General features: G+C 39.1%; 1 protein-coding gene across 5 annotated transcripts in view; it reads left to right on the top strand.

Moving 5' to 3' along the window:
* LOC124723141 (plasma membrane calcium-transporting ATPase 3) overlaps positions 1-14068 on the top strand; it is a 720425-nt gene that overhangs the window by 668611 nt on the left and 37746 nt on the right. For all 5 annotated transcript variants that reach the window (XM_047248331.1, XM_047248333.1, XM_047248330.1 and 2 more), the window contains 2 exons: positions 2829-3093; positions 4115-4294. In XM_047248331.1, the coding sequence (XP_047104287.1) occupies positions 2829-3093; positions 4115-4294 (445 nt within the window). The remainder of the gene's footprint in view (positions 1-2828; positions 3094-4114; positions 4295-14068) is intronic.

The raw sequence follows: 14068 nt of genomic DNA on the forward strand, positions 1-14068 counted from the left end.
GGAATACATTAATGTGCTGACATTGCAGAGGACAAATGTAAATATAAGTAGAATACACACCCATCATTCTGTCAACCATTGTCAGTTCAAGAGTTGTGTGAGTAGAACATACACCAATGAAGAGAAGGCAGAAATGCTACTCATCTGTGGGGAATGTAAGTTAGTAGAAAAGTAATTGCAATACTGTTTCCTTCTGTATGGGTACATTTAGTACAGTAGTTTAGTCCTTTTAAATACTGTTTGTGTAGAGTAGGCATACAGTAAAGGCTGTCCTTCCCACAAACAACATCGACATATCATTTCTTATATTGCTGTTGTTGTTGAAGGTAGGCAAAATGCTACCCAGGCAGCGGAACTGTACTGACAAGAACCCACCTTCCCAATGGATGTTTTCTCGTCTTGTTGTGATGCTTCAGGAAATGGGAAGTTTCAGCCCACGACAACACAAGTTTGGCATTCCTAAAACCAGTGTACATTGTATTTTTACACATCACTGGTTCAATGCTTACCATGTACACCTACATCAAGAATTGCACGAGAATGATCTCCAGAACCGTGTACAGTTCTGTCAAAGGGCACAGCAACAAATCCTCGCCTACTCGAAGTACTACTCCAATGTTCTATTTACCGATGAATGTTCCTTCTCAAGCAAAGGACAGGTAAATACAAGGAACATGAATTATTGGTCCAGCTACAACCCACGATGGCTTAGACAGGTGGAACATCAGCGTCAATGGAGACTTAACGTCTGGTGTGGGATGCTTGGTACTAAAATTATTGGCCCTTATTTCCTTAATGGTAGTCTAAACGGCACGGCATATGCCAACTTCCTCAGACGAATTCTCCCTCCTCTTCTGGATGAAGTGCCACTAAGAACCAAAATGCTTATGTGGTATCAACACAAGGGATATCCAGCACGTAATACCTTGCGTGCACATCGTGTTCTGAATTGAAGGTATCATGCCAGATGGATTGGTTGAGGAGGAACAGTTACTTGGCATGCTGGGTCTCGTGATTTAAATCCTCTGGACTTTTTTCTTTGGGGATGCATTAAAGATGTTGTCTATCGCAATATTCCAACAATTCCATACAGGAATGTATCGTGCTTGCTTGTAATTCTCTTCAGCAGGCAGCACTGGAAGCAGTAAATAATTATTTCACTTAACGAGTGCACCAGTGTATTGGTGTCCAGGGTCACCACCTTGAGCACCTTTGAATGCTCTACTCCTGGGCAATGGTACAGGAGTCACTCAATTTTGTGTTGTGTTTTTACTTGGTTTTTATTTGTTTTCTGACAACTCCAGCATGTGGACGAGTTTGTGATTCCTGGCTCGAAGTCAATGTTGTGTTATGTAATTAATAACATTGTGTTTCGGTGAGTGGTACACTGTGATACATTTTTGAATAGGTCTTTAGGAGAGGAAATGGATTACCGAATAAGAAATACAGGGTGCCATTGAAAAAATTTGAAAGAATTTGCTTGAAACATTTTGTAATTTGCATCTGGACAAACAGTTATTTAGGGTGGTAAAGATAAATGGGACACCCTGTATATGATTACAGGAGTGGCAAAGACATCTGACAACACTGATTGATTGGATTGATTGATTGGATTTGATTGGATTGATTGGATTGATTGGATTGGATTGGATTGGATTTGATTGATTGGATTGGATTTGATTGATTGGATTGGATTTGATTGATTGGATTGGATTTGATTGATTGGATTGGATTTGATTGATTGGATTGGATTTGATTGATTGGATTGGATTTGATTGATTGGATTGGATTTGATTGATTGGATTGGATTTGATTGATTGGATTGGATTTGATTGATTGGATTGGATTTGATTGATTGGATTGGATTTGATTGATTGGATTGGATTTGATTGATTGGATTGGATTTGATTGATTGGATTGGATTTGATTGATTGGATTGGATTTGATTGATTGGATTGGATTTGATTGATTGGATTGGATTTGATTGATTGGATTGGATTTGATTGATTGGATTGGATTTGATTGATTGGATTGGATTTGATTGATTGGATTTGATTTGATTGATTGGATTTGATTTGATTGATTGGATTTGATTTGATTGATTGGATTTGATTTGATTGATTGGATTTGATTTGATTGATTGGATTTGATTTGATTGATTGGATTTGATTTGATTTGATTGGATTTGATTTGATTGGATTGGATTTGATTTGATTTGATTGGATTTGATTTGATTGGATTTGATTTGATTTGATTGGATTTGATTTGATTTGATTTGATTTGATTTGATTTGATTTGATTTGATTTGATTTGATTTGATTTGATTTGATTTGATTTGATTTGATTTGATTTGATTTGATTTGATTTGATTTGATTTGATTTGATTTGATTTGATTTGATTTGATTTGATTTGATTTGATTTGATTGGATTTGATTTGATTGATTGATTGATTGGAACAAATGAATGAGAAATGTGGAGGAAAAAGTGACTTATATTGGAAACAAGAGTGAACTTAGATTGACAAAATAAAGCAGAATGTAAGTGGGAAGAAATTAGCTCCTCCATACCTGAAAATGTGAAATGTGTTTAACCACCTGCCCATGATTTTTTTAATCCTGAGGGGACTGTAAACTTCAGAGCTATGAAAGTGAACTGTGTGCCCTTTTTATATATATTGCAATAAAGAGATCCAGCCACATCCCCGAGAATTATGCCACCACTGTTACAAATGTCGTTTCCCCTCGTGTTAGTTGCATATTTTCATTTTTTCTGTTGTTGTGAATTAAGTGGCAGAAATTGTGACTATATTGTGTGTGAAATTTTGCAGATGTGCATTTATCTACGGTCGTGATGGACACCTGGAGAAGTTCACTAGAGAAATGCAAGATAGGCTTGTGCGACAGGTGATAGAACCCATGGCATGTGATGGTCTTCGTACCATCTCCATAGCGTATAGAGATTTTGTGCCAGGAAAGGCTGAAATAAATCAAGTTCACATTGACAATGACCCTAATTGGGATGATGAGGAAAATATTGTCAACAACTTGACTTGCTTGTGTGTCGTGGGGATTGAAGATCCTGTTCGACCTGAGGTAAGAGATTGTTTAAAGTTTATCACGTTTTGATATTAGTTTGTCATAAATTACAATTTCCTATACAACTGTAGTGATATAACTAATTTTAACTGCCATGTGAACATTAACCATCAGCTTCACAGAAATTTGATAGAATTTTATCTGAAATGAATACCTTTGGAGACAATTATGCAAAGGAAATTTGTGCTAATGATGACTTTCACATCATCTGTGTTTCATGAGCGTCACCTTTCCAACTTTTACAACCGACTACTAAATGACACAATTGAAATATAATTACTATCATTCTAAAATTTATTTAGTGTTTTCATAACAGTGGCAGCTTAGAAACAGGCTAAGCAGATTGTAAAAAAGTGAAATTTCACAAGAAGATTGTTGTTAAGAGACTTGATGTACACAGAATGGAGGCATATCGGGCACTGATAAAACAGATTTTGTGTGAACAAAGCAAAGCAGCAATCAACTGTCCATTAGAGCACATGCAAAAATATGTTCATTTCAAAGAAAAAATATTCTAGAAAACAAAAACATATTATACCAAAAATGAGTTTTTTCATTGTTTCAGTAAAAGCTTGTAAGGTGGCGCTTGTAAAGATAGTGGTTTATTGAGAATACTAGGAAAGGGCAGAGGGTTGAGGTAGGAGAAATGATTTCTGTTATTCAGGTTCAATGAAAATTTTACTAGAAATGCATTAGTCACATGCAGTCGGGGGGGGGGAGGGGGGGGGGGGGAGGAGAGAGAGAGAAACACCCCTTGCTACTAATACTTGGAAGTAAGAAATTTACATCTTTCAAAGAAGGCAGACTGTTTCAGAGGTGCAGTCAACTGTAGCTGAAATAAAATAAACAGCATAGAAAACGCATTGTTTTCCACTACAGGTTCACTCACAGAGCCTTCAATAGCAATTATTTTTATAGTTCAATTTAATTGTTAAAATTTTGTTGGGTAGGTCATTTCGTTATACCTTGAACCCACTTTTGATCAAAAAATTATTTTTCTTGCTCTCTCTTTCTTAAGGTACCAGATGCTATAAGGAAGTGTCAGCGAGCTGGAATCACTGTTCGGATGGTGACTGGTGATAATATAAACACTGCTAGGTCGATAGCATCGAAATGTGGAATTATAAAACCCGGTGATGACTTCCTTATTTTGGAAGGCAAAGAATTCAACAGGAGAATAAGAGACAGCAATGGAGAGGTAAGCATTGTGTAAAGTAGAATTCATGCCTCTTTCGTTCTGGCTATCACTTTCATGTAAATGGAGACTTCCATAACTGGATAGGGAACAGACACCCATTTTAAATGGTGTAGGAAGTGGCTGGTTAAATTGAGAACTGAATTCAAACTTCTTGTCTTTAGGCCTAAATTAGGGGTGTAGAGACTTGGTAGGACTGCAGATCACACTGTCACTGTGGTTAACATTGGAGTTAAATTTGGTTCAATGAGTTTCACTTCGAAACAAAACACTACATTAATTTCAGAATGGCTTTTATTTTTGGGTTGATTCTTGTCATAGCTAAGTGCAAAATTGTGAATTGTCATTGGTGAAACAATTCGTTCTGATGTTGGTGTTGTCGTCGCTGTTCATTCAGGAAAAATTTGGTTCACAAATATACAGGGCTGCTGTAAAAGATACATTAGTTTCCGAAGTATTAAGTGTACAAATATGATTGATTGCAGGAATAGAACTGTGAACATTTGCCTCTTCGGTCACAAAAGTCCAAGTGGTAGTTAAATTTGTTCCATATCTTAAGTAATAACTTACTGATAATGGTCAGCACTGATGATGATTCTCGGAGCTGTTTGTGTTCTTGGGATTAGGGTATGTGAACACAGTACTCCAAAAGAAAAAGTAACAAAGCGTTAAGGTGATATGTCAGGCCAAGGGAACAGAACCAAATCTTCATAACTTCACAAAATCCAGGAATGTGAAAGTTCGTTGTTTAGTTAGCAATTAACATTTATGCTCAAATAAGGGGTGCACTATACTGTAAAATCAAATTCTCAGGATCAGTAATTTAGCCAGCTGCAGAAACAACTGCAACATATCAAGGTAAGAGGTACCCATCACAGTTCTCTTACAGAGGAAAAAGACCCATATATTTTCGTCTGTGACACTGCGTGGAAAACATAAAATTTGGTGACACTTGTTCATCTGCCACAGTTTCGTGAGGATTTTCTATGCACTACACTGCAATAAATATACTTGTACATGTAATACTATGGAAAATATAGAACTATAAAAAGAAATTGTGAAAAGTTTTTGTAAGTAGCCATTTATAGTACTTCTCTACATTAACCGAGAGACTCTACCACGTGTAATCCATTATGTGACAATTTATTTTCAATCAGCACAATAATAGTTAATCAGGTGTCCATCACAAAATTCATTTAGAAATGTCTCATCATTTTGTATGTTGACAAGTTCAAGCTGCATCTGTTCTGGTGCACTTTCAAGCAAAATGGCAAAAGGATTGTTTCAGAAATTGAGCAATGGCTTCCTCTTGTGAAAATATCTGAATCAAGACTGGAATTCTGATATCAAGTTATCAATTTTTTCGTCATATGCACACATGAAGCTGGTGTTAAACTTCTCAGGCGTTTATTTATAGTTGGGTAAATGGCTGTGGTTTCCGTGCTTCAGTCTGCTTTGAAACAGATTCAACTTAAGACAGAAAGAACAAAGATAAAGTTGAGTAATAGATTTTTCATTGTCTTGAAATTTTACATTTAACATATTCAAATAACCGGTATTGTTTTAGAAATATTTCATTACGCAATGAATCTCGAAAAATTTTTCTTTTGTTGTTAGAGGGTGTGTCTGTTCTCTTAAGTCTATAATTTAAATTTCACCAATTAAATTCAAGAACTACTCAAACTTCCATTGGATCTTTGCCCTTAAAGAAACTGTGTGAACTATCTGTGATAATAGACCATGAGATTTTGTGAAATTAAATGTTGAATTTAAACTTTCGTTACTCGTTCAGTACATAGACTCTTAGGCACAAAGTTGCCTGTTGAATTATATGGTGCAATTTGGTTGAATCGGAACATTCCTAAGTGCTGTTTCAGTAATGCTACAAATACATAATTAATTCCTATCGTGGAAGTTGCTTAGCTGGTCTTAATACCTGCCGAGTTGCTCAAATCCATATAAAGCTTGGAACACAATTCCAAGAATCGAGTAAATGTATTGCTATCCCCATTTTGCTTTGGCAGTGAACGCACTCCAGTCAACTGCTCCCATACTTACCTCATGTGTTACATCTTGTGCAAATATGTCAGTTCATTCATCAACAGCCAATGAAAAGTGAGCATACTTCCTTGAGTAAGTTGTTAACTGGACCTTTATATATGCTGACATTGCAGTTATTTTTCCTCTTTTCACAGTCATCTGATTTAACTGAATTTTCTCTGTGTTGGGCCAATTCTGGGCAGACTGTTTCAGCAGCTATATTGAAACAATTCTTGATGAAATCTCCATAAATGGCTGGCAACTTTCTGCTGTAAGGTGATATATTTCAGAACTTACTTCTACTGCAGTTTATGAATCTCTAACAGGTTTTGTGAACTTCTCTTGCTGACATGACAATTCTTGTTCCAGGACAGATGTTATTTGTTTACATAATTCTAACACTTCTCAAAATGAAGAATCCCTCTTCATATTGTATCCCTTTGGGACAGTCTAAACATTTCTGCAGATGAGAGGGAACCCCCCCCCCCCCCCCCCCCCCCCCCGCCTTTGCCGCTTTTTGTGCTGCAGAAACCTGTTCGCGAGGTGGACATTTTGACACAGATGATGCCCAGCACACTATTAACCACTATGAGCACCCTGTACATGCCAAAGCAAAGTGAGTAAAGGCATAGTGATCCAAGCAGCTATGACAGAAGAGACCAGCAACATTTTCACAGTGAGCATCGAGAAGGCACGCCAAATGCAGAGTGCCCTCTCAACGTCCACTTCCCCCATCATGCATAAAGAAAAAGGGTGAATGGAAAGGATTACAGCATTCAGGTAAAAATCTGTCCAAGGCACATCAGACATTGTTCTGACAGGGCTGGCTGATATGGAAGACAACTTGAAGTTACGTGGCTAGTCATCACATCCAGGCAGCCCCCTCCACTCTCCCTCATGCTAAAAGTGCCTCATGACCCTGGCACAAGGCTTGGGTAAATCAGAACACAACCACTGTAATGGCTCCTATACACCAGTTAGGGCACTGCATCCACAAGGTGAATTTGCGCAAGTAGGGCTCATCTACATCATTTGCTATGCACATGCACGCGGCTGGCACATCACTCACTCGCTGTCATGCGACCCTTAATTGTGGAGTGACGCGCAACAGCTGCTTGGCTTTGCCACACGGGTAAGGAAAACTGACTCTTACCTATACATCTTCGAGACAATGTAGTGGCACTAATGGGGCCCAGCAAACATTCAGATGCATTTAGGAGTAGAATTTCTTTTTAGCTATAGATTTTCTGTTTTCTGTGGAGAAAGTGCGTGCTGTGTACCTGAGATTCACCAAGTGTCACCACAGTATAATGAAAATTAAAGTGAGAACCAAATACTAAATGTTATTAAAGGTCATTTTTGAGTTGTGGAACTGTATATTTCCATGAAATAGCTGATAAGTGCTCGCTTTCAGTCAGCTGCTAAAAGGCGTATTGACATGTAGATATTTTTTGAATGTAACAAATTAAAAAGATTTGTGAAGAGTATGACAAGACAATAAATTGCCAAACTTTATGAGCAACCAAAAAACCTTCAGTCCAGTTACACCATAGACACTCGTGATTAGTTGAACTAGTAGGACTTGTCACATTTGACAATATTAACAGTGAACAGAAAGAGAAAGTAAACTGTAAGGTGTGGAGGTAAAAACAGATAGGTATTATTTGAGTAGATTTCTACCTTGATAATTATTTGAATAAGTAGATCATGCAAACAATCTATTCACCAATAAATTATCTACAAATTAAATAAAAAATAACAAAAAATGTCACCATATTTTCTTTGCTTACTTCTTGTACAGAATTTGTATTTGTTCCTTTGGCTCAGTGCAGTTTCTGTTTTGTAAATAATTTTGTCCAAAAATGTGGCTAAGATACAGACCACTTCTGGTTTGATCCTCGATTGCTACTACAATGTTCTCTGTTCGTATTACTTCTTTCACCTATAACAATAACAATAATGCCAAGCCAAGTTGGACTGTGTTTCGGAGTGTGTGTTGAAACGTACATCCCCCTTGTACGGGCTGTACCCGATCAGAGACTGGAGGAAGTCAAGGCACACCACCATCCTTCAAGTTTAGCACAGCTCTAATTGATTTGCAGTGTAACAAATAAAATATAAGCAGATGGCCCTCAGCAGTTTGGGTCATAACGCACTAGGCAGCCACAATGTTACGCAGCCAATTCAGCCCAGCCAGCTGATGGTCACTCATGACCGATCAGCCCAGCGAGATGACTTGGAACTTGTTATTCCTCTTTTTCTTGAAACAAATGTACTTTACAATAATTATAAAAATTACTTTTCTGCACTTTTACTTTCTTTACACACTGCTGATTATAAGATCATTTGCATAGATGTTGGAACATACGGAAAATTTATGCCATTAGTTTTGCATGAAAATTTAATTATTAAACAATTACAAATATCAGAGAAAGACCCCATATCAGACAAGGGAAAACCGATAGGTTGCATCATAGTTGGAGATGAGGCATTTGGTATATTAGAAAATTTAACGAGCCGTTACGCAGAAAGGAGCTTAACAATAAAACATCATTTAAAAAACCAACTGTCTTAGACTAGGCAGTTTATAGAATACACTCTGGCAGATAAGTGGAGAATGGAAAATTTTTCATCACCCAGTGGATATTAAAGATGAATTTGCAATTGCAATAATAAAATGCATGCCGTATTTTACAAAATAAGCTGCCAGAAACAGACAGCTATAAATTTAAAGACACAATGTACTTCCTTGCAGAGATGGAAATTCCCCCCCCCCCCCCCCCAAGTCCCAGCAAGCTGTTAAGTCATCACAAAATTCGTTTCAGGAGGCAAGGTAGGTAGGTCTGGCTGCTTGGACAACTGCACGGGCACTGAAGGCAGCTATGTAAGTTCTCCACAAGACAGCCTACTCACAATTGGCAGTGTGCAGCCAGCTGGCTGTTGCAGTGGCCCAGTATGTGGGCAACAATGCACGTCATTTTCTTATTAGCTGCTGCGTACTGTGTTACAGCCCTACTACACTACCGACTTGGCGCCCTTTATCTGTCTCTGGACCTACCAATACATGTGCCTCTCCCATTGCTAACATAGTGCAAGAAGTCTACATAAGCAGCCAATGATGCGAATGCAGCTGACAAAAACTCTCAAGCTTCAAAACCTTTCTTAGACTGATAACACTATCAGGTACATCTGTCTCAAAGTAAGTTACGCAATTCGTGGTTGTAGTGCTACAAAAGGAGTGAACCAAGCAAGAATGTGGTGGTTCCTAGTGATTAACACCACCAGACTTTAAATTAAGTCTCCTAAAATGTTTATAGAATGCTGCTAGACATCCAGAGTAACCCAAATTGTTTTAGAATTAACTCTCAGTGATCTTGTCATTAGAATATGGAGTAGTTTTTTCATCCAACATCAGTCTTTGCAGTTATATGGAGCTTTGAGATTGAAAAAGTTTTTGAAAGAGACACTGGGTTTGAGAATGTAAGATAGTTCACTATTCTGCAGCACACTTGCAATATGTGTACCACAAATCTGTCGAGATGATTGGAAAAACATTTTTTTGCATTTTGCAGCAAAGTCTTATGGCCTATTTAAAAAACAAGCGATTCATCTCTATTGGCTGTCCATGACAAAAGTAGGCTTAAAACAAACTTCAGACACATAATAGCAAAAGAAATGTCCAGAAAATTGGGGTCAAGAGTTTTTGAATCGCGGATGATGAAAGTGTGTTCATTCACGTAAATGAATAATGTTTTGAATAAAATTTGTTAGTTTCAAATAATGAATAGTAATTTATATGTGTATTAGTCATTGACATAAATTTCACCCCAAGCCTGGTGCTAAGTGAAGTGCATTGCACACAAGGCTGGGTCAGCCCGCATGTACATGCTCATACAGTGTCTTTAGCACCAGTAATCTTCAGAAACTTCTCCCAACGTTCGCAAAGCATATTGGTGCTTTCACTCGGACACCACAGCTGCGTGTGGGCTGCAAGGATAGGCCATGCGTTTGCAGGGCTCAAACTCCAGTGGAATATGAAAGGGCACAGGACTCACCTGGAGGACTTCAGACACCTGATACAGGACAGAGAGTTTTTGCCTTTCTCAAAGAGACTTTAAACAGACTGTGCCTGTATTTGCAGGCTATTGGCCCTACAGAAGAAACTATCTTTCAGCTGGTGGGGAGAAAGGTGGGGTAGCATTGTTTGTCAAAGACAGATACCATTCCTTACCTTTGCCCCTTAACCACAACACTAAAAGAGATCACTGTTCCGATAGTGGCCCATATTACTGTCAGTGTGCTCTGTGCACCTACTGCCTAATGAACACACTGACAGTGAGATGCACCCACGTCATCTTGGAGAACTATAATGTCCCCTTACTCCCTTTAGGGGGATTTTAATGTGTTATGGGGAGCCAACACCACTTGCTCCATGTGTCAAATACTTGATGCTCTGAAACAAACTGTAGACATTATACTAATGAACATGGGTCGAGCTCCACATTTTAGCACCACTACAGGTTTGCCTATGGCCATAGACCTGTCCTTCTGCTCACTTACCCTTGCACATACTCCTGAATCGAGACTGGATGACGACCTTCATGGTAGTGACCACTACCCCCATATGGATCCATCCGCCTGACAGAATAGATCCTGAAAGGAAGTGTCAGAGATTGACATTCAGTAAGGCTAACTGAATGCTTTACAGGTAGTTGGCAGTTTTTGAACAGTGTGACAGCATCCATGACTGAGTGGATGACATTAAAGCTGTGATCCATCATGCCACTGATGCCTCCATTACAAAGTCAGTGGGAACATCTAGGAGGTAGCCGGTCCCCTCGGTGAAAAAATGAGTGTCTTTCTGCAATCAGGATCAGGAAGGTGGCTATAAAAAGATTGCCAGTGCTGTACAGATGAGATACTTGGAACCTTACAAATAGTGCATTCAAAGAAAACAAGAATAATTCAGTTGAGTAAACAGATGTCTCGGCAAAAGTTCCTGAAATCCGTTAGTAGGTCCACAACCTCAAAGTTGTATGGGAAGCCATCAGGAGGATCTCAAGGCAGAACTCAGTTACCAGTAGCAGCTGTACAAGAGAAGGGGTATCTTTCAACATCACCAAGAACATTGCTTAGACAATGGCTCAATTGTATAAGACCGTTATGGCCAGTTCTAGTCAGGATCCAGCTATGCACCATTATCAGGAGACACAGGAGAGGGTTGATTCGGATTCCCACTCTACCACTGTTGAGAAGTACAAGACGACTTCCTCTGTGTGGGAGTTGTTTTCCACATTGGTAGTAGCTCATGAATACTGCATCTGATCACAACCTGATAGTAGTACAATATGTTGAAAGAGTTAGATATGTGGTCAATGGAGGTCCTCCTCCAGCTCTTTCATGAAATTTGGATGACTGAAGACTTTCTTAACTCATGGAAAGATCTGTTTTAATCTTTATTTTAAAACAGAAAAGGACTGCACTAACCAGACCATTATTGTTAAGTCTCACAAGCTGCTTGAGAGAGAGGACTGGGAGTGTGGGAGAAAACTGGTACCTAGTATGCTTTCTTGAAACCACGTCCCTACATTTGATGATTAAGTGATTGGAGGAACAGTCTAATGCCACGGGTTTTAAATTATCTTTGGAGAAAACTGTGTTGATTTTCATTGCTCCCACACTCTTTTTTAATTAATGTGTTCTGAAACTGGGAATACTGTTCTAACTTTTAAAGAAAAGATGAAATATCTAAACCTCACTTTGGACAAAAAGCTAACATGGCCTTAAAAAACTAAAAACTGGAGTGACTCAAGGCCTTAAACATTCTTAAACATGTCAGTAATAGGCTCTTGGGGGGGGGGGGGGGGCGGCATCAAGGCATGTCTGCTCCAATTTTATGAGGCTTTTGTGTGATACCAGACTTACGGAGCAGTGGATCAGCAAGGCCTTCATACCTCCATAACGCACATGTCCCAGTTACTAGCCTGTGTGCATAGGCTGATGAGCTTTTTGCTGTCTGTTCAGCATCTCCTCCTCATGATACATCAAGCATTACAGGGCTTCATCCATTCCTAAATTGCTCTTATCCATCTCCATCTGAAACGTCTGTCACACTCCATGGGCAATGAGGCACTTCGGGATCCTAGCAAGGGGGAGCCTGGAGTTATTACATGTGAGGGATGTGAAAGTCCAGAGCCCAGAGTGGAGTAGGGGATACCACTGGCTACTAAAGAGGCCCAGGTTACTTTTCAAATAGCCTGCTTACAGGAAGTATTGTATCCCAGACTATGGTTTTGAAATCAAATTTAATGAGATTTTACAGCACCACCTGGATTTTCTTGATGTTTACATGGATGGGTCTAAGCAGGAGGATTTTATTGGCTGCTCTGTTGTGTTCACCACCTTTGTCCTCGGCAGTTTTCAGTATGTTACAATGAAGAAATGGAAATACGTATATGTGCACATCTACGCAACGAAAGACCATTCTAAATGAATAAATAGACTTGAAACATGAAAACTATATAAAAATTGTGATGAAATCTTACATTACAATAATGGGGAAATATAGACATAATGAAAATCTTTCACAGTCCAGGATAAATTAGCAGCAAAGATTAATAATTCAATCAGCTAACTTCATAAACTATATAAAAAAATTCTGTACACTTAACGCATCCTTTGTGCAAGAATTCCTTAAGATACACTATGTGATCAAAAGTATCTGGACACCTGTCTGAAAATGACTTCCTAATTCATAGTGACCTCCATCAGTAATGCTGGAATTCAATATGGTGTTGGCCCACCCTTAGCCTTGATGACAGCTTCCACACTTGCGGGAACACATTGTCAGGTGCTGGAAGGTTTTATGGGGAATGGCAGCCCATTCTTCACGGAGTGCTACACTGAGGAGAGGTATTGATGTTGGTCATTGATGCCTGGCATGAAGTCGGCGTTCCAAAACATCCCAAAGATGTTCTATAGGATTCAGATCAGGACTCTGTGTAGGCCAGTCCATTACTGGGATATTATTGTCATGTAACCACTCCTCCACAGGTTGTGCATTATGAACAGGTGCTCAATCATGTTGAAAGATGCAGTCGCCATCCCTGAATTGCTCTTAAACAGTGGGAAGCAAGAAGATGCTTCAAACATCAATGTAGGCCTGTGCTGTGATAGTGCCACATAAAACAAGGGGTGCAAGCCCCCTCCATGAAAAACATGACCACACCGTAACACCACCACCACCTCCAAATATTACTGTTGGCACTATGCATGCTGGCAGATGACGTTCACCGGACATTCACCATACCCACATCTTGCCATCAGATCGCCCATTGTGTACAGTGATTTGTCACTCCACGCAACATTTTTCCACAGTTAAACCTGCCAATGTTTACACTCCTTACACCAAGCGAGGCATCGCTTGGCATTTACCGGCGTAATGTGGCTTATGAGCAGCCACTCGTACATGAAATCAAAGTTTTGTCACCTTCTGCCAGTCATAGTACTTGCAGTGGATCCTGATGCAATTTGGAGTTCCTGTGTGATGATCTGGATAGATGTCTGCCTATTACACATTACGACTCTCTCCAACTGTCAGTGGTCTCTGTCAATCAACAGAAGAGTTCGGCTTGTACGCTTTTGTGCTGTACGTGTCCCTTCACGTTTCCACTTCACTATCGCATTGGAAACAGTGGACCTATGGATGTTAACGAATGTGTCAATCTAGCGTACAGA

This window comes from Schistocerca piceifrons, chromosome X, assembly GCF_021461385.2.
Source record: "Schistocerca piceifrons isolate TAMUIC-IGC-003096 chromosome X, iqSchPice1.1, whole genome shotgun sequence".
Lineage (NCBI taxonomy): Eukaryota > Metazoa > Arthropoda > Insecta > Orthoptera > Acrididae > Schistocerca > Schistocerca piceifrons.